Below are 20,283 nucleotides of genomic sequence, written 5' to 3'. Positions count from 1 at the left end.
AGGGAGCTGGGGCTGTTCAGCCTGGAGAAGAGGAAGCTCAGGGGAGACCTCATCACTCTCTACAACTCCCTGAAAGGAGGGTGTAGCCAGGGGGGGGTTGGTCTCTTTTCCCAGGCAACTCTCAGCAAGACAAGAGGGCACGGTCTCAAGTTGTGCCAGGGGAGGTTTAGGTTGGATATTAGAAAGAATTTCTTTATGGAGAGGGTGATCAGACATTGGAATGGGCTGCCCAGGGAAGTAGTGGATTCTCCATCCCTGGAGATATTTAAAAAGAGACTGGATGTGGCACTCAGTGCCATGGTCTGGTAACTGCAGCAGTAGTGGATCAAGGGTTGGACTTGATGATCTCTGAGGTCCCTTCCAACCCAGACGATTCTATGATTCTATGAATAGATGGAAAACTTTAACAAAAGAAACGGTGGAGAATCTGCTATTCATAACTAAAAGCAGTGTGTTCTCTGCCTCTGGGAAAGAGGAAGCATAAAGTCCTATATAAGCCTTTTTCCAAAAGGGGAACAGTGAGCAACAGTAAGGTATGTGCCACTTGCTCACCTCAGTCATTGTTTAGAGTTGAATTCCTTGCATGATTCTGGGCAACTGTTTAAAAAAACATACATAACGATTTTCTGAACAATAGACCAGGGTGATTTGGTACCTTTTACCTATTCAAGCCTGAGGCTTTCACAAGCTTCTAAAACAAGTATTTCTGCATTGTCTTTCCACTTCTGCTTAACCATGTGTATCAGTTTCATTTCTCCTTCAGTGATGTAGCAGTCTCCCATTAAGTAGAGAAAAGCACTTAATGGCTGCTTGAAACAACACTGCCATATTTCTTCTGATGCTCCAGCTTATGAAAACTGTGAAGTCTACTATAGCACCACAAGAAAAGGCAGCTCTGTATTACCTAGATACACCTTTCCATTGTGCTCAAAGACATCACTGACAGCCCAAGTGACGCTACCATCAGGGTCATGGAAGCTTTCCACAATGTCTCCTTTGTCATTAATTTCTAAGAACAAGCCATGTTTGCGAAGAAAAATGCTGTAGAAGGATAATGGAGTCACCTGTTTTAGAAAAAAGAAACACACAGCATTAACACTCCATTCAAAGGGCAGGGGAGGAAATTCCATGACTAGAAAGAAATCTCAGTGCTAATAATTAATATGTTGCTTTCCAGATGTTGCTCTAGTCAGATTCAGCTGTCAATTAATCTTTTGATAATGCCCACTGGACTGTGTCTAAAGCTGGCAGTCCAGTAGTCACTTACTAATCTTGGAAGTACAGGCAGTGCCTACATGCCTAAGAAGGTGTGGAAGTTGTTTGAACTTATTCCAAAAGCCACCCATTTGGTAAAAAAACAGGAACAAGAGGGACTTGATGGAATGGCACTGAATCACCCACTTCAGTGTTTTTCCTGTCCAAGCTCTAGGCAAAAGGCACCATGGGTCCAAGGAAAAAAAGTAGCATGGTTAACTGTAACCAGCTCCATGACTCCTGCTTGGCAAAACTGACTTTGCAGAGGTTGAGTCCTATAGTAAAATCCTCATATTTTCTATAAAGGTATTTTCACCTGCCTTGGCAAAATCATGTCGCCATAAACAAGGAGCTCAGAGGCTGCAATTATGGGCTGTGTTAGTCAATACTGATTTTTGTACTTCATAAATGGGTTGTCTGTACTACCTCAACAGTAAAACTGCTGGGGTTTTAATAAGTAGAAGAGAAAACAACCCTAAAACATTCCAGAAAAATCAAAGTTAGCATGTGTTGGTATGCTGGCTGGCAAAGATGGAGTGGTCCCTTGCATTTCCTAATGAAGATTAAGAAGTTTTTTCATACTTAAAAAAAATGAACATTTTTGGACACCAATAGTTGATACTTCACAGTGTCAAAGTTACCTTTGCAATAAGTCTCTTCAGGGATGGATACGGTCCTAAGGCATCCAGAAAAGGAGGAAATAAACCAGGAAAGCGAGTAGTAGATATTCCAACTCTGTATAAGCCTGTGTTTGATAATCTGATGTTGTCTGGATACCCAGGCAGGTTGTCCACAAAAACTTCTTTTTTTCCTGCATTATTTCCACTCACCCAATAGCTGTGAAAAGGGAATTTTGGGTACGAGTTAGAGTGGCTGCTGCAAAATACAGCAGCAAGCTTACCAGCATGGACCCTCTATCACTTTGGTGATGCAAGGGATTTTTGAAAATACAGAAAAAAATCTGCAGCACTAAGTTTGAAGAGCAATTAAATTTGAGTAACAAGGATTGATCAAAAACCTCATCTTTCCACATACAACATAAACAGTACCCATCCCCTCCATTCGTTTTTTGGCTGTTTTTTTTTTTAAATCTATTAAAACAAATCATTCCTGTTAAATGAAAACTATAAAAATGGCTTTAAAACTTCCAGGAAATAAAAAAAAAAACAAAACCAACAAACCCCCCCCCAAAAAAGCTGTTAAAGGTAGTCAGTGTTTTAAAATGGTAAAAATGGGGTTTTTTGCTAATCATCATAATCATGCAGTGACACTTGTCCTCTGAAGTCTGTTTTAACTGTAATAATGGGGTCATCTGGATGATTGTGACTGAGTCAGGGATTTAAGGCCAAATTTATCAGTGAATGGGTATCAAAACATTTGGCAGTGGGAAGAGCAACTGTTACCCTCTATCTAGAATTAACTAGAACCTGTGTTGCAACAGAAAAAAAAAAAAAAAAAAAAAGTAATTTAGACTGCGTTTCCAGTAACAACCCTGTTAACTTCACATCTTCAGCTTACATTTTTAGAAAAGCACAAAAGCCAGGAAAGTGAGGATATAAAAAATCAAACGTACAAATTGGTTAGAAGCAGGCACTACAAACAAACAGGTAGTATTTTCTCTCCAGGAGGACCATGGTGTTTGGCATACCGTATGATTCTGCATATGCTGGTTTCTGCTACTAATATGTAATCCTCCTGGGGGGACAGTGCAATCCCATTCGCCATGTATAAGCCACTCAGCAATGCTCTTCCTGTTCCTGCTATAGGGTCGTAGGCCAAGAGGCGACCGAGGTGGTTTGTTTCAAGTACCTTAATCAACACATCTAGTGAAAAACTGGGCTATCAAAATGCCTGGGTTCAGTTAGGACAGAAGGTATTCAGAAGTTGAAATAACATGAAAAAGCAGACTTTACAGAATGGCAGGTGGCATCTTTATAAAAACAGTAAGCTTGTGTCACTAAAGGAGCAAAGGATTCTTTTTGTTTCGTATCACAGCATTCCTGCAACAACAGAGTAATGGAGGGGAGGTTATAAAGCCCAGCATTCAAACTAAGTTGTTATGCAGTTCCTGCTTTAGGAAAATGGTAAGATGAAAGTGCTGTAAATGATGACTACTTCTTCAAATCAAATAGGAAAGCATTCATGAGTGTTTTGCTAAAGCAAGTAAACAGCCAACATTTTACTTCTGATAGTAATAATAATATGAAGAAGTTTCTTCTGGCAAAAATGCAGCTTTGATTTGTATACACATAAGCCCTGTGAAAAGGAAATTGCCTTTATGTTTGTCATTTATACTGGCAACCCCTTGTCAAGTCTGAAATACTAAGTGGCAAAGACAATGTACCACCAAGCAGTAGTTCTGATAGTTTTAAGAAACAGCAAGCAACACATTAGAAATTTCAACTTTTTTGTTGTTGTTGTTGTTCCTTCAGAAATCTAGGATCTTGATTCCCACCCCTTAAATTAAATGTATTTCCCTTCATGGGATTTTTCTCCTTGCTCAATTTTATCCACAGTTCTGGTAGTAAGGATTCTATGTAAACTATTCTGTGACCTCACTGAATTTCAGCTTTAAAAAGAGACAATTTGTTCTAGATAAAGTTTTACTCAAAGGCTACGACCACAGAAAAGATATCTCAAGAACACCAGCAACTTCATTCCTTGCCGTTACTGCACTATCAGAGCATGCCTGTAGACAGATACCAGGGAGAAACTAACATGCTGTAAAAATCCAGACTGTATTGTATCACAGGAATGATCTAGTCCTAGTTGAGTAGTCATACCCAGAAGGGTGTTGGCAGGTTGGTTTAGTTGTTTTGGGTTTTTTTGGAAAAGCAGCTACAATACAGCACAGCCCATCCTCTGCCTCAGGGCTCTAACACGCTGCACTCACAGCATGCTCAGCTAAAACACATAAGAACAGTCACCAAAATTGTGTCTCTACTGCAGCCCAGTACATGGTGCTGCCAGCACAGAAATAAACCAGCAGTGGAACTGCTTGAACAAATGGCTACAAAGATCACCTCACCTCATATCTGTGATGCCGTCTTCCCCACTTGCTACTTGAATCCGTAAAATAAATCAAATTTTTCTTTGATATTTCTAACCCATTTAGGAATTTGAAAGGCAGCCCATCCACACCTGGTAAAACAAAATGACTAATCATTAAAATGAGTACAAAACTATCAAGTCTTCAGAATTATTCAGATCCACACAAGCTCAAGATTTCAGACATTACCATTCCAAGTCTTGTAGCTGATAATACCCCTAACTTGTCCTAAGCTCCAAATTACTTTCATTTGCAGGGAAACATGTTCAGGTGGCAGCTGAATATAACATGTGCCAAATGCCTCTGACAAATACAATTGCTTTTATTTCCAATTTTTAAACAAATCATAAAAATATAAATCAAATGGGCTTTCTCTAGGACTCACTCCCCACACTCACTAGTGCTGATCTCAACTGATTCCAGTGCCTTGATCTTCCAACTGATGCACAAGCATGAGGACAAAACCCAAGAGCAATCTGCTTCCCCACTATCTGTAGCATCACCTTTTTCACTTGAGAGCAGAAGGGTTTTCTCTCCTGTTCTTGGATTGACTTTGTAGAGGCCTAAATAGGAATCCACCACAATCAAGTTACCATCCTGACCCATTCGGACTCCATGGGGCCGGCCACATACTGGTTCATAGTCTGGAGTTCCTGGGATACAAATAGAAGGATGTGTAAGACCAGGAGATGGATAAAATTAAGATCTTGAAATGCAAAGGCAGGAAAGCATTAAGCGAATATCCTTGAATAAAACAGATCCCTAAAATCTTCCTTAAACTGTTACTAAAAGTAACTTTCAAAGGAGCTGACAATATACTGTCAATCTAGTAATCTCAGTTTCCTTTTAACTGATAAAAAATTTGCTACCAACCTGCAAGGAAATTCAGCTCTACTCTGCTTTCCCAACTTTATAGATGACTGAGGGATTGGTAGGATTATTAAATCAACAAAACAAATAGATTAGCTGCTATTTATTTTATTTCACCAAGAAAAAGATTGGAGAAAACTGTTTAGGAGAGATTTACCAAACTACTTCCCTTCAGCTGAAGGGTCAAAGTTCCACAGGTCACATGAGAGTCCTATAAGTAATCCTCAGGTAAAACTACAAAAACCAGATCTACCAGGTTTAGTACTTTTGTAGTGAGTCATTTTCTGGAGAGCAGTGAAATCAGTAAAGCATGACTCCCTGCAGTTTTTTGATCTAATGCCCTCTAGTCCAAAAAATGTATTTTCCCCCAGTTCTACAGCAAGGAAGAGACACAACATTGTTTATGGCTCCTTTGAGCTGTAGCACATCAGTAACACCTGACAACTGACTGGCAGCTGCCAGGAAGTTAACACCTGACTTCTGTTCTCACTCTGAATGGATCCATCATTTTAGCCTCTTCTTTGGTTTCTTAACTTCAGTGTTTTACAGGTTGATGTATTTACATTGATGATTTATGTAAGACTCAAAAAAACAGTTCAGTAATCTTTAAGAATTCTTTCAGTTTCAGTCAAGACTAGCCCATAGCACAGAGACTCTGGGGACAAGGAAAGTACCTACACAACTGTCACATGTTTAGGAAACCAGGCTAAAACCAGTTATCTATTTTAGTGGCCTTTTTTAGGCCTGCACGATTCATCAAAAAGGAACAGGGTAATAAACACAGACATTTCAGTGTCTGTTTTCCTCATCTACCAGCAAGCAAAGAAAATGCAACCTTGCAGTCCAGTTACTGGCAGTGAGACCAGAACATGCTATTCTGAGCCTCTGATTTCTCTGTAAGATTTGAACTCTTTCTAAAATCCATTTTGATCTTGAGGCAGGAAAATAATTAGGCAAAATATGTTTCAGTCCACCCTTGAAAAGCCTTGCCAGAAGGACTTCTATAAAATTATGTTCTTTATTTAAATGACAATCCATGGCAACTCAGTCTCAAGGGCTAGAGAAGTGTGCTCCCATGCCTTAACCCTACCTCCATTAGGAAAAACTAACATAGCAGGAGGCTTCTCTTACAAATTTGCATAAAAGAACCAGAAAATGTTAACAGCTAAAACAGCACTTCAGTTTCTCCTTCACTGACAAGTTTGTTGTCATTTTCATGCCCAAACCATCTCTCACCACATTCAGGCACATCCTGCCCCATCTGAGTAATGAGATGCAGCTGGTCACCACTGATCATCCACAGTTTCCCATCCACAGTACCAGTGTAGATATTACCTTAAAATAAGAGTATTAGAAGACCATTTTTAAACAGATCAGGCAAATGAAACTTACTATAAAAGAAGGATATTCCTTATTACAGTGAACCCTTATGTGTATATATATATATATATGCTCATATACAATGTATATATCCTGTGCACACAAAAAGCAATGAAATAGACTGGGAACCATACAGTTTATTTTACGTATATTTTTATAGAGCAGTGAGAGCAATAATATATCAGAGATTAGAAAAAAATGTGAGTCGTTCACATGCTTATTTTAAATAAACATAATACATTAAAGCCAATCTTAAGACTCCTCAGGGTTAGCAGGAAACAAAGCCATGAAGAATGGGATGAAAGCTTTGCAGGGATATTCACATACTGTCAATGAAAATCAGCAAAAGCATTAGCAGAGCTCAACAGATCATACCTGTTGTCCTGAGTGTTCTGCCATATTATCAGCTAGCTACAATGTTCAGTAGGTGAAAGGGAAAACATTACAATGATCCAAAGCAAGAAAGTAACTTTTCTCCTAGGACATTAAAATCGGAAGAAGAAAAAACAACAACAACAATAATAATAAAAACAAAAACATCACACCAAACCCAAAAATCAGCCAAGTGTGCTTGGTTTTTTTATGCCATGGTGTATTGCTTTGGCTTTGAACCACTGGAATAATACCAGAAATGTGTAAGCTTGCATTAAAGGACAAAGCACTTTTTGACTTGATACCTGATTAGCAGTTGCTTTCTCTTCTGCTTGTCAAGTATTTAAATTAACAAGGCAAAACCATCATAAATAGTCTTCCAATCTTTTGACATTGTATTGCAACTCTAGAAGCTTCTGTGTAGAGTATCAAAGGATTGAAACCACTAGTAGGGATTAAACCCCACACCTTTGAAAAATAGCATCTCCCACCTTTTGACTAATCCAGGCTCTGAAATATTGCCAGCACATGACCAATTCTACACTTACTGTTCACCAAAATACATTTTTACTGTAAAGTCTGTTAACTGCCTGTAAACATACCTCTGATTTGTCTTTTATTTACACAAATTTAACTAAGGTAAATATTATTTTCTTTATTTGTGACCTGCATTTTCACCCTAGCCTTGTTTACATTTAAAAATGTGAACTGTCTCTTGGTGACAGGAGCTAAAAGATACTCCATGAAAGTTATGCTACCTTTATGTGCCAACATGACTAAAAAAACATAGATTCTGACTTTGTCTGAAGAGAACTTACACTAGAGCAGATAAACAGATATAAAAATGTCTAGCATCTGCTCACTCAAATCTATGGAAAAATGTTACGAGCAAATAGGGCAGATTCTCAAAGTATCATCTGTCAGCTCTAGATTAGAAGAATTGTCTAGGATTACTGGCATACAGAAAACACCTGCTTATCTGAAGGGAGAACTTCAGAGCCACTGCTCAATACGACAACTTTGCCTGGGAAAAAACACAGAGGCTGAACTCTGCTGTCATGAGATATACTGGCATTCTGATGCCTCCCGAGGCATGCTGGAAACAGCTGAAATTTCTGATCACATACCAGATTCTGTATTTAAAGAGTGAAATCTTAGACTTGTAATGCTATTTTCTATCATGCTATGCACTGGGCTGTGATGCTATGTTTAGCTTGATAGAGCTAGTGCAAATGGATTTTGCACTAGACTTCTCTCATGGGAATTTGTAGTTAAGTGAGGGCAAAAGGGAATTGCTCTCATCATGCATCACATCCTGTCCTATTCATATAGATCAGGCAACATCAGCACAACACTTAATAAAACTTTGGCCATGTTGTATGGTTTCAGCTGACTAAATCCAGTCTCCTAAAAAGTCCTTAAATTCACAGAAAATCCATGGTTGAATTAACACATTCAAGAAAAACAAAAACCAAAAAACAGTACTTCATACAGCATCACGAAAGAGGTCAGATCTGGCAAGTGAAAAGCATTTGCAGGATTAGTCTTCATATCTAAAACATGCTCTGCAAAACCCCAGTTAGGAACACTACCCTTCCTGAAACCTGTAGGGGAAGGGATGAAGTGTGATAAAAAGACAATTTAAAATGGCAACTTTGAGGAAAGCAGGAAGGAAAGAGCTTTGAGAAGACGTTTGCTAGCAATGAGTGCCTTGATGCAAGGTGTTGAGCTAGGTCCCTTCCAGGCCTATGCTACTGTGACTGAAAAGGCTTCCAATTTCAGCTTGCACAGTGGCAAACAAGACTGTTCCAGATGATTACCTCTCACCTTTGTAGCACAAAGCACAAGTCAGTATGTTTCAGACCAACGTGTCCTGGGCTATTCAAGAGTTCCTTCAGAAATACCATAAAACTAGCACCAGCAGTAGGGGAGGGTGCCTGAACTGCCTGGCTCAAACTGCTCAGCACTGGGAGTTGTCTACTTCTCCGTCCTGGCTTCTCCTGGAATCTATTTTTATCCACACAGACATCAAGAGGAAAAAAATTCCACCAGAACAGGTAAGTCCGGCACCCACAGCATTAAACCTGTGTCCTTAAACAGAAGATCAAAGTCTCCTCTCTTTGGCTTGAACTTTCATCTCAGTCCCTACTCAGGTCACACTCCATGTAGTTGTTGGAATGATGCAAAAGATGCTGCTCGACACACTGGTTCAGACCTCTTGTTTCCCACCATCTGGTAAGGTTTCTGCACCTATCATTTTGCCACCTCACATCTGTCAGACAACTAAGATGAATTACATGGACATTAAGAGCAGGTACTCTATTACAGTGAGGGATTCTTTTCTATTCCAAACTGCCCTAAAAATGTGGGTTTTGAATCATAGAATAATTTGGGTGGAAGGGACCTCTAAAGGTCATCTAGTCCAACCCCCCTGCAGTAAGCAGGGACACCCTCAATTAGATCAGGTTGCTCAAAGCCTCGTTAAGCCTCACCTTGAATGTCTCCAGGGATGAGGCCTCAACCACCTCCCTGGGCAACCTGCTCCATTTTTCCACTGGTCTCATGGTAAAGATTTTTTTCCTAATATCCAATCTAAATCTACTCTTTTTAAAACCATTACCCCTCATCCTATCTCTACAGGCCTTTGCAAACAGTCCCTCTCCAGCCCTCCTACTGGAAAACTTCCTATGAGAACTGTACAGATTTTAAAACAACTCCATTTGCCTTCTTTTTTTTGCTGTGTTGTACAACAGTTTTGAAATGAGTGTATTCTGCCTTAACTCAGTGACTGAGCTCTAGCAGGGAATTAATACTGGAGACCTGAAATGGAAAACAAACAAACAAAACCTAAAACAAACAAAAAAACCCAAACAAACAAAAAAACCCACAAAAACCAAAATAAGGCAAGTTCATCACTAGTTCCATGTCAAAAGCCCAACCTTAAACTCCCATATGGAAGAAGTCCCACAAAAAATCCTTAGCTGTTTTTGTATACTTAAAGAATATGCCATTTTATACTTTTTTAAAATTATGTTAGTAAGACTGCTATATGTTGTAAATTTGTGGGTCTGTGTTTTTTAAATAAGCTGTTAGACATCTGCTGCATCCTTAGGAACAACAGATAACAAAATGTTCTGGAATATTTCCAAGGAAATGCTTACAGATGTGAAGATACAGAAGAACATATGATTATCTTAATACTTCTGAAGCAACAGTTTAGCAAATACTCATATTTCTCTTTCTTTGGATTTAACTTCTTAAGTCTTCTCTTTTAATAACTTGGCCAAGCAGATTCATCAGATGTACAACATGTAGCAGATGTGTAACTTCACCCATTTGGAAGTTGTGTACTTGCCTTCATCATCAACAGTAAAAGACTCGGGACCTTTCAGTTGTCCTGCGAAGATTCTTTGCCCACTCTGAAGCTTTTTATTCACTTGCAATGATCCAACTAAGGCAGGTGGCTCGTCAAAACTGTACCAAATTAATTATGAGATGTAAGAAATAAGGTAACAGTGGACTATAAAATTATTTGAAGGGAAAGTAACAGGACTTTATTCCAGAGGTATAGTAGCAAGATAGCCTATTTTAAAAAACCCAATTCATTAAAACTATTAGTATTTAGAAAACAATTACAAAAACAAAGAAGAGACTTTTTAGGAGATTTGTGGTGTTTTGCTTTTTTTTCCCTGAAATCAATGCAATCACAAAATTGCTGTAACAGTTTTATCCTCTATCATTAGTCTGAGAACTACTAACAATTTCTCTACAGGCATGTAGGAATACTGCACTGCAGTAAAATTCATTTGTTTTAAAAAGTGTTTCTCTTTTCCAGTTTTATATGAGAATCACAATTTGTCCTGCATATGAACTTAAGCACCTCGCTTTATATGCTCCTGAAAGATGGAAAGTATAAGAGTTCTAACAGCACAGGTGTTTCCCAAAAAACAGAAGTACGCTACTGAACTTAAAAATTAAGCAAGGGAACATACATGAACGGTTCTGGATCAATAGGAGATGGTAAAAAGTAAATGCTAGCAAAAGTCACAAGGACTGCAGCTGGAACCCCCCACGCTGGTAACCTGGAAGGAAAAGAAAACAATTGCATGTTCATACACATACAGGAGGATGGGAGGGGAGTAAGGAGAGTCAATTTTTAATTTCCCTTTTTCCAAAAGTTAAAGAATTTCTTAAAAATGAAGCTAAAATTAAGCTAAAAATGAAGACTGAAGGAGAAAAAAGCAGACTGCAACAACCAGGTGATCCCTGCCATGGAGAAGAGTGGCTCCATGGGCAGTACTGCTGTCCTGATCCAACTTGGTGCTGGAGCTCCTCTGGTCTTCAGACCAACCAAAAATGACGAGGTTTCTACTCCTAGCAGTACATAACTGCTGTAGGCAGGGACATCATAGAATCATAGAATTAGCCGGGTTGGAAGGGACCTCAGAGATCATCTAGTCCAACCCTTGACCCACCGGAGCAGTTGCTAGACCATGGCACTGAGTGCCACATCCAGTCTTTTTTTAAATGTCTCCAGGGACAGAGAATCTACCACCTCACCGGGCAGTCCATTCCATAGCCTAATCACCCTCTCCGTGAAGAAATTCTTTCTAATATCTAACCTAAACCTCCCCTGGCACAACTTAAGACTGTGTCCTCTTGTCTTGTTGAAGGTCGTCTGTGAAAAGAGTCCAGTTCCCACCTCACTACAGCCTCCTTTCAGGGAGTTGTAGAGAGCAATGAGGTCTCTCCTGAGCCTCCTCTTCTTCAGGCTGAACAGCCCCAGCTCTCTTAGCCTTTCCCCATAGGGCCTGTGTTCGAGTCCCTTCACCAGCCTGGTTGCCCTCCTTTGGACCTGTTCCAGGACCTCTACATCCTTCTTAAACTGAGGGGCCCAGAACTGGACACAGTACTCAAGGTGTGGCCTCACCAGCGCTGAGTACAGGGGAAGAATCACCTCCCTGGACCTGCTGGTGACGCTGTTTTTGATACAGGCCAGGATGCCATTGGCCTTCTTGGCCACCTGGGCACACTGCTGGCTCATGTTCAGTTTCTTGTCGATGCAGACTCCCAGGTCCCTTTCTGCCTGGCTGCTCTCCAGCCACTCTGTCCCCAGCCTGTAGCGCTGCATGGGGTTGTTGTGGCCAAAGTGCAGCCTACTTCTGTGATGAGCAACATTGCTGACTTTAACTCTCTTTTAAGCCATTTTCTGACCTTACCCCAGCTGAATATTGGAATTATTTGCTACTAATGGGTTTTTGCCAAGAGCATGCCCAGACATAACGCGGCTGTTGCACCCATGGCAGCTTTGGGTCTCACCCGAATCAGCCTTCAAGGAACCGACCCAACCATTGCCATCACCAGGGAAGAGAGAGCAACACAGCGACCCAAGTGAACAGCAAAGTAGCTGCATCTCTACCAACTGAATTAAGGAGGATTAAACCGTTTTTAAGAAATACGAGATAAGTAAACAGAAATTAAATCTACATATTTCCAGAGAAAACTACTGAAAAGCCTTTAAAGGAGGTGAGATTCAGAAGGCCACAAGGCATTTTCTTCTGAGAGGACACGGATCTCCCTGTACGTGCCCCGTGTTCTGCGAGTTTTTCCTAACAGGAAGAAACCACTCGCCCGTGACCTTTCCCACCCTAAAGCCCGTGGGTGGGATATCCCTTATGGCGGAGCCGCTCCCCGGAGGCAGGAGACACCGCACCCGCACCCGCTCCCGCTCTGAGGGGAAACATGGCGGCCCCCTCGCCTTCGCCTTTCTCCGCTTCCTCCCCCACAGCCCTCCCCGGAGATGCCTCTCCTGCCGCCCCGCCGCTGGCCCTCACGGAGAGGAGGGAGGACGCAGTCGCCCTCCCACAGAGCCCTTCGCTTACATGGCTTCGGGGGGAGCGGAGGAGCCGCCCGGTCTCCTCAGGGCAGCCCCGGCGAAGGAGGAGCCGCCGCCCCCCGCTCTCCTCCGGGAGGAGGCAGCCCCGGCAGAGGAGGAGCCGCCCCTGCCTGAGCCGCCCGGGCGGGAAACGTGAAGCGGGGGCGGCTCCTCCTTCCCTTCGCCCCCCAGCCGGGGGTTGAACGTGAGGTAAATGTGGGAAAGGTGCCGTGCAAGGTACGTGTGTAAATGTCAAAGTGTGGGCCGTTTTTCCTTTGTTTTGGTTTTTCTGTGTGCTTGAGGAAATCGGTATCGTTTTTCTGTATTACTCTTTACCCAAAAATCACAATGAGAATGTGTCTATGTATCACTGGGGAACATACACTGAGATGAGCTCTTCTTCCAGAACTTAAAAATCAGATGTAACGCAATCTGCATCTCTTCCCAAGTTACTGCTAGCAGGCAGTTTCATTTGAAATTGAAGCTATCACCACAAATCCAAACACACATCACATAACTATTGCCAACTTCAACTTTAATAATGGAACCACCATTTTTTTTTTTCCATTTCAGTAATAACTTTAAGGGGAATAAGAACTTCCCTACAAAAATAAAACTAAGCTTGTCAAAATTATAAATAGTTTAAATGTTTGTTTTTAAAGACATACATTTTAATGTTTCCCTCCATTCCCACTCCCCCCCCCTCCCCCCCCATATCATTTAATCCTTCTGGTACCATCATATAATGAAATTAAAACAGTTTTGCAACAAAATCTTTGACAGTTCAATTTGATACTGAAATTAAAAGAAAACCTGACTAAGCATAACAATTTTGTTTAAATTAAAACTATTGTAACTGCCAGTGTGTAAGAGACAAAAAAAAAAACCAAACCCACACGTGACATCTTACAATAGTTAACCATGGACTAAGACAAAATTAAAATATAAATTTATTTTGGTCCCCCACCCCACCCCCTTCACCCCAAATCAAGACTCATAGTGCATACAACACTGATTGAGGTTTCTGGCTAAAGTAAATGCAGATGTGCCTACACTTAAGAAGACTGATAGTTTAGTTCAAGTACAAACAAAATTCACATATTTTATACTCCACTTTTGAACTCAAACAGTGTTTAAATCTGAGCAACAAATGGTTCAATATAATAACAGCGATTATGTAATGATTACATAGTTCTGGGCAGATACATAAATTAAGTAGATGTTAACAGAATACCCACCAACATGCTGCTGAATTCATAGAAAAACAAATTGCAACAAAACATAAAAGCATTCCCTGAACCATTATAAAGTGTCTCACTTGAGGATAATGTTACTAACTCACACATGCACTACAATGTTACATGTGAAATTAAAAAAAAAAAAAGATATGCCTTATATATTTTATAGTTAGTCCTACTCTTAATTTCTCTTAACACTTTAAAACATTATGATTGTCTCATTAAGCTTGCAAATTCTTTTTACCAAAAGAAAAAAACCAAACCCAAACAAAAACCAAAACCTGTGAAGAGTTTAAAAAAACCAAAAAAAAGTCTTACTAAGGAAAGGAAACAAAGCCTCAACTACATCATATTAAGGGGAACAGAAGCATCTTGGAAAGTTTCACACAGTATCCATTAGATGTCACTAAAGTTTTAATAATTCCTTGGGAATTTAAACCGAACACCCTAAGCATGGAAAGGGAAAAAAACCCCACCAGCTTCTGCTGCTCTTAAATTCTTAGCATCCTCCACACCCCAATATATAACTCATTTCCTCTCTGGCATGATAATGACTGAAGTATCAGTTACTCAAATCTGCCTCATGCTTCTATTGCACAGCCACTTCTTTGGTTTCTTTTGAACGTGCTTTTTTAGATAAATAACTCTGAAAGGACAACAATTATATTTACAGCAAAGTAAGAAGTTTTCTTGCTACATTTTTCCTACTTTTAAATCAAGTAAATCAGCAGTCTGCAGAATTTGGTAATCAGTTTTTCAATTAAGAATTTTTTAAAAATAATGAAAAAAACCTTCAGAATTATAAAAAAACAAGAGTTCCTAAGCTCAGTCAGCAATGCAGCCAATAAATGGTTTTAAATTCTCTTCTAAGCACCTGCAAATAGGAATAAGAAGTTCTACTTTGCATGACTGAGCCTTTAACAAAGAAAGAAGCAGAGGAAGCTATTTTTATCTTTCAGATATGACAATAATTCAAAATTATCCAGCCTAAAAATGGATTGCTGAGCCAGAGGAAAGATCTGACTTACAATGAAGACCAAATGCATATGTAGTAGTTACAGCTTATGTCTAAACCCTTGCTAGACATAGTTATCTGAGATATTGTCTGCTTTTCAGAATTCAAGTAAGCAGCCACCTTTTAGCTTTGCTGCACATTTCAACCCCCCGCTACACAGTTATGGAACCAAACAGCTTCTCCTGCAACAACTTGTATGAGCAGCTCCATTTCCATTCTTATTTAGCTTTTGCCTCTTATTCTTTCCATCATCTTTATTATTTCTTTTCCAGTGTGGAATTACACAGTTAAAAAAACACAGAACTTATTCAAAATATTATAACATCCTAAAAACTCTAACCTTGTAGAATCAGTATTTCAACTTTCCTCTCTATAAATACTATTTCCATTTAAACCCAGTCTCCTGTCAGCTGTTAAAGAGTTCTCCCTCCTCAACTCTTACCTTCTTTTCAACTTTCTCTTTACCTTCTCCTGAAAAAACACTTTAAAACCTTCCACAAATTTCACAGAACAAATCAGATCATCTCATATGCCTTCCATCTATATAAGTTCTCTCACAAATTATACAGTAACTATTTGAAAACAGAAAGGTAGTGCAAATCAATTTCATCTCAAAGATAGTGCTCCAACTAATTTTTGTCCAGACAGACAGCTTAATTAATTTTTTTTTAACCCATCAATTTGCACATCCTTACTTGTAAAGCTACCATTAAAGCAAAGAAGAAAAAAAAATCATATCTTATTTCATAGCATCCTAGAAAATTAACTACAGTTTCACAGCTTGCACCAAGATAACTTGGAGAACCTTCTAGGCACACAGAGGGTTGCAAACTGATGTACAAACATGCAGAATCCCTTACTTGTGGGTGCAAGATGCTAAGTGACCTGGCTTATGGAACTAAGTCTATAACAAAATTCAGGTACCCTGGCATCACAAAACAGTCTTCTGAATAAAGAAAACTACTCTCAGCTGCTCTTTGTACATTGGTTTTGGCATGCTATACTGACATTTGGTAGCGTGCATTTTTCCTGAGTGTCCTTTGGCCCCCTCTTAACCAGGTTTCCACACCCCACCAAGGGCTTCTTCAAGTTTTTCTCTGTAAGCTGCGTAACGCTTCTTTAAGATCTGCAGTTGCTCATTTTCCTCTTTGTCCAGTATACGCAAGAAGTTTTGCAGTTCAGGAATACTAAAAGCTTCCCACTGGAAAGAGGGAAAAGAGAAAAGGATGCATGAGGTGAACAGAAAATACACAAATTATTTATATATACAGTATTTTTAAGCAAAGCCTCAAATACCCGGAACAATTTTAAACTGAAACAGTATCAGGCACTCTCCTTGCAAATCTTAGGGATTTGAAAACATTTTACTCTTTGAAACCCTTTTCTGTTCTGCAAGTAACTGCAGGTCAGTCTAACCACAAATGAAATGTTCACAAAAGGCACAAAGTAAATGTAACAAGAAGAAAAAAAAAAATCTGCTTCCACAAACTGAATTGTCTTGTCAGCACAAATCAAACTGGAGCCCACTCACCCATGAAGTTAAACAAACACACAAAACCAGCATGAGTGTAACGTACCATGACTTCTCCAGTTTCATGTTCATGCAGAACAAAACTAAGCATTTCTGTTCTGGGGCCTGCCACCAAACGCAGGTAGAGGGGATGTTCTCGGTCTGACAACTTGCATGTATAAACTGAAAGAGAGGAAAAAAAATTAAAAATTACAGTAATTATCTTTCATAACAATGTTGCAAGTGCTTCAAGTGCTTAACACTAGCTAACATGGAAATATTTCCGAGATAAGCAAGTGTAGCCACAAAATTTACACATTCTACATACTGTCTACACATTAGTTTACAGACTGGTTTTGAACAAATCAGTTCCAGGGAGGAGCTGAGCAGATGACTGGTGGTGTCAGCCCAAGGCTACATTCACATAGGAGTGAAATGTCCTTCAGTAACAATCTGAAGACATGTGGTGGAAAAAAAACCAAGAAAAAACCCCATACAACACAGGGCTGCTGCTAGAACTAAATATTTAAGACATCAGAGATGTGGCATCACTGTTCCGATACCTTTTCAACTTAATCTCATACACAAAGTCTAAAAGACAGCTCTGCCTGACTGCCACTGTTGGTGTGAATGTCAGCCAGAAACATCTGAACTCTTTCAACCGTTCTGTGTCCAGAAAAAAGGGCAGAATCTCTGTGCAGGAACAGTGTTGCTAGCAAAACACACTTTCCACTCAAAATGCCTTTTGCGTTTTCTGCTATTTCCAAACACAACGTACAAGATACTTCTCACTGCAGTCAATGTCAATGCAAAGGACTAGAGGTATCATAGACACCATGGTCTCTCTTACTAAAAATCTGTCTTGAGATTTAATCTCACAAATCTGCAGTGTATTAGGCTAGGTAAAAATTAGAGCCTGAATAAGGGGGCATCTTAAATAAAATATAATGGACTTTAAGGCACAAGAGGTCTGGGCAGATGACGTAGTAAGTTCTCCTGTCTTTTCTGAATTATCTTAAAATCATCCACGAATTGTTTACTCCCATACACATGCTATTAAAAAAAAAAAAAAAAAAAAAAAAAAAGGAAAAAAAAGAGAGAGAGAAACTGTCACCTCTGTTTACCTGTGCTGTTCCACCCTGCTTATTTCAAGTATTCCTTACAGCACAGCTCCCTCCCCAAAGCCCTGTAACAACCAAAATGCCAGGAGCATAACTTATACCTTGGTCTTCCTTGTGACAGCGTTTGTAAAGTGCAAACTTGGCAGGGTTGTCTGCCATGAAAAACTTCTTCAGCAAGGCCTCAATGACTTCACGAACAGTGTTGGTGCTGCTGATGTGAAGGGTAATCACACAGCCATCCGGCAAGTAAAAAGCAGTTTCATTATTGCTGTGAGCACACCTCCCCTGGCTCTGGGAAGACTGCACAGTGATGGGTCTGCATAGTTCCATCTGAACTTTGATGAAGCCAGTGTAAATCCCATTTGCATTCTGCAAGGGCAGGAAAAGCACCCGAGTGTTAACATCAGAATGAGCAGTTGTGACACCTTAGTGGAGCAGGCAGATTAAAATGGTCATAGTAAACCATGCTACTGTAAAACATGATGTGTTGTAGGAAAGATACTGTTTCAGTAGTCCAGGCATTTATTTATTCTTTCTGGTATATCTGCTGAATATTACATTTCTTCTTAATAACTACTAAATTCTAAGGGTGTTAGGCTCTCATCAAGCGGTAAGTTTTCACACTTGAACTATGCAGTGAAAACCAAGCACTAGTGTGCATCCCTAACAACAGATTTTATACAGAAGTTCTCTCCCACATTTTAACCGTGCTTGTCAAATTAGTCTAAGGCTTTTAGATGCTCAGATCCCACTGAAATTAAAAACAAACCAGAATAAATGCACTTCAAATTATGTATTCCAGTTGCATCTGAAAGACAGAATGGCAAAACTGATCAAATCTTACTGGGCTAGAAAACCTTATGCAATCTGGTTTTAGGCATATTTAGTCTTCACCAACAAGCAAACACACACACAAAAAAATCTTTTTAGCACAGAGCTGTACTTAAATGGTTCAGGACATAATGGAATTTCAAAATTGCCATGTACTATACACCTACATGAATATGTAACATATCAGAAGAATATGATACGTGACTTGGATAACAGCTTGCTAGGCAGAGAGAGGTGAACTTTACTAGTATGGTCTGCAATTGGCTGGACTGTCTTAGACTTAATCCACAATCCTTGAAAAATAAAAAAACTATATGCATTCGATTGTGTGTGTTACAGGGGCTGGGGAAATGAAGTCTTTTTATGCTGAAAACTTCCAATGACTACTCTGAAAATTAAGTCTCCATTAAGAAATATTGCATGATTTAACTTTCCTCATTGCTTGAGCATCTTTATCAGAGAGATATCTGACAAAAACTTATGCACACAAATGAGATGCATTTATCTTCCTAATTACCAGCTGAGAGTTTTCATCTGTCAAATTTACATCTTAGTGTCAAATGAGATTTTATCTTAAACACTTTTCAAATTACTTTTTTTTCCACTAAGGTTTGTTGCAATCCTTATGAAGAGAACGTGGATAAAAGCATTTCAGATGTAAGCTTTATTTTACAGATCTAAAAAAGAGCCATTAAAACAGAGATAGTTCCATATATAAGATGCTAAGATTAAAAAGACTCAAGATGCACCACAAGGTTACCGTTCAATTGTTCCTATTAAAAATTACAGGAATCCTATGCAAAAACTTACCAAGGTCATCTTTAATTTATCAGTGACGGATGAATTATAGCTTTGTATTTTCTCCTTAACTTCTTCTTTACTGAGATAAAGATGAGGTTCTCTCTCCTTCTGAACATCCTTCAACAACAACAAAAAGCAGGTTTAGAAAACAAAATAAAGCCAAATACTTTTATGACTTCAGATATGAGCATTCTTAGTCCAAATCGTAATTATTCCACGGGGGCTCAACATACAGTAATTAACTGTACAGCAATGGAAAGGATTAACAAGTTATGTAAATCAAACAGAACGCTTGAACTGAGTGGAGACAGTTAAATAAACACACCCAAAGACACTTGTGTCCTCCTTTTGCCAACTGTTTTCACTCAAATATTTATCAGCAGTATGTAAAACAGCTCAGCTCATTTTATGACTTGATTTGCTCATGTCAATGCTATGCAATATTGTTATGAATACAGTGGTGATTTTCATGAAATATTACTTAGGGGGCAATGGCTTATTTCTAAACAAATGAAGAATATATACAGAAAGAGCAGAGGTACCAACAAGCAACACCAACAATCCCTGTATGTGCCAACAACTTAAGAGCATCCCTGCATTCCAACCTGACAGACAGCAGGTTACCCACAGGGTCACTACTACATGAAGCACCTGGACTAACTATATAACTATAACTATATAATGTTACACCAAATTCACATTTCTTTTTTTTTCCCCATGGGGAAGGCCCTCTTAGATTTTTCAAGGGCTCGCTACAGATTTTACGTGCCGGAGTAAAACCAATCCCTGGAGCTGGATTTTATCCAAACAAACATTTGTTCCCAATCCATATTCCTGCAGCAAACTAGCATTAAAAATACACTCTAGTTTCCAGCACTCGCACGAATGCCATATATAGTATGAAAGAGTTTCAGCTCCAACTTTAACAATTTAAGACTTCATTTAGAAAGGGAGAGGCTTTGAAGAA

General features: G+C 39.4%; 2 protein-coding genes across 4 annotated transcripts in view; both read right to left on the bottom strand.

Moving 5' to 3' along the window:
* Positions 1–334: 334 nt before the first annotated feature.
* On the bottom strand, positions 335–12,889 carry LOC103538149 (adipocyte plasma membrane-associated protein-like). Its single transcript, XM_030445313.1, has 9 exons — positions 12,808–12,889; positions 10,918–11,007; positions 10,281–10,399; positions 6,410–6,508; positions 4,807–4,956; positions 4,283–4,395; positions 2,903–3,063; positions 1,896–2,091; positions 335–1,064 (listed from the first exon to the last, which is right to left on the bottom strand). Coding segments are annotated over exons 1-9 (1,125 nt in total). The 5' UTR covers positions 12,810–12,889; the 3' UTR covers positions 335–869.
* A 431-nt stretch (positions 12,890–13,320) lies between these two features.
* The window catches only part of RASSF3 (Ras association domain family member 3), a 96,552-nt gene continuing 89,589 nt past the window's right edge, over positions 13,321–20,283 (bottom strand). For all 3 annotated transcript variants that reach the window (XM_030464953.1, XM_030464959.1, XM_030464965.1), the window contains 4 exons: positions 19,326–19,433; positions 17,786–18,053; positions 16,631–16,746; positions 13,321–16,254 (listed from right to left, as the gene is read on the bottom strand). In XM_030464953.1, the coding sequence (XP_030320813.1) occupies positions 16,105–16,254; positions 16,631–16,746; positions 17,786–18,053; positions 19,326–19,433 (642 nt within the window). In that variant the 3' untranslated portion in view covers positions 13,321–16,104. The remainder of the gene's footprint in view (positions 16,255–16,630; positions 16,747–17,785; positions 18,054–19,325; positions 19,434–20,283) is intronic.

This window comes from Calypte anna, chromosome 1, assembly GCF_003957555.1.
Source record: "Calypte anna isolate BGI_N300 chromosome 1, bCalAnn1_v1.p, whole genome shotgun sequence".
Lineage (NCBI taxonomy): Eukaryota > Metazoa > Chordata > Aves > Apodiformes > Trochilidae > Calypte > Calypte anna.
Note: the sequence above shows the minus strand (reverse complement) of the source record. Positions and strands in the feature narration are given on the sequence as shown.

Bases quoted from the DNA above. Each gene is read 5' to 3' on its own strand.
- LOC103538149 (XM_030445313.1), bottom strand. The intron at 3,064-4,282 runs GTGAGGTGATCT...GTGTTGATTAAG, and splicing joins GACGGCATCACAGATATGAG to GTACTTGAAACAAACCACCT. The intron at 2,092-2,902 runs GTATGCCAAACA...CCCTTTTCACAG, and splicing joins AGCATATGCAGAATCATACG to CTATTGGGTGAGTGGAAATA.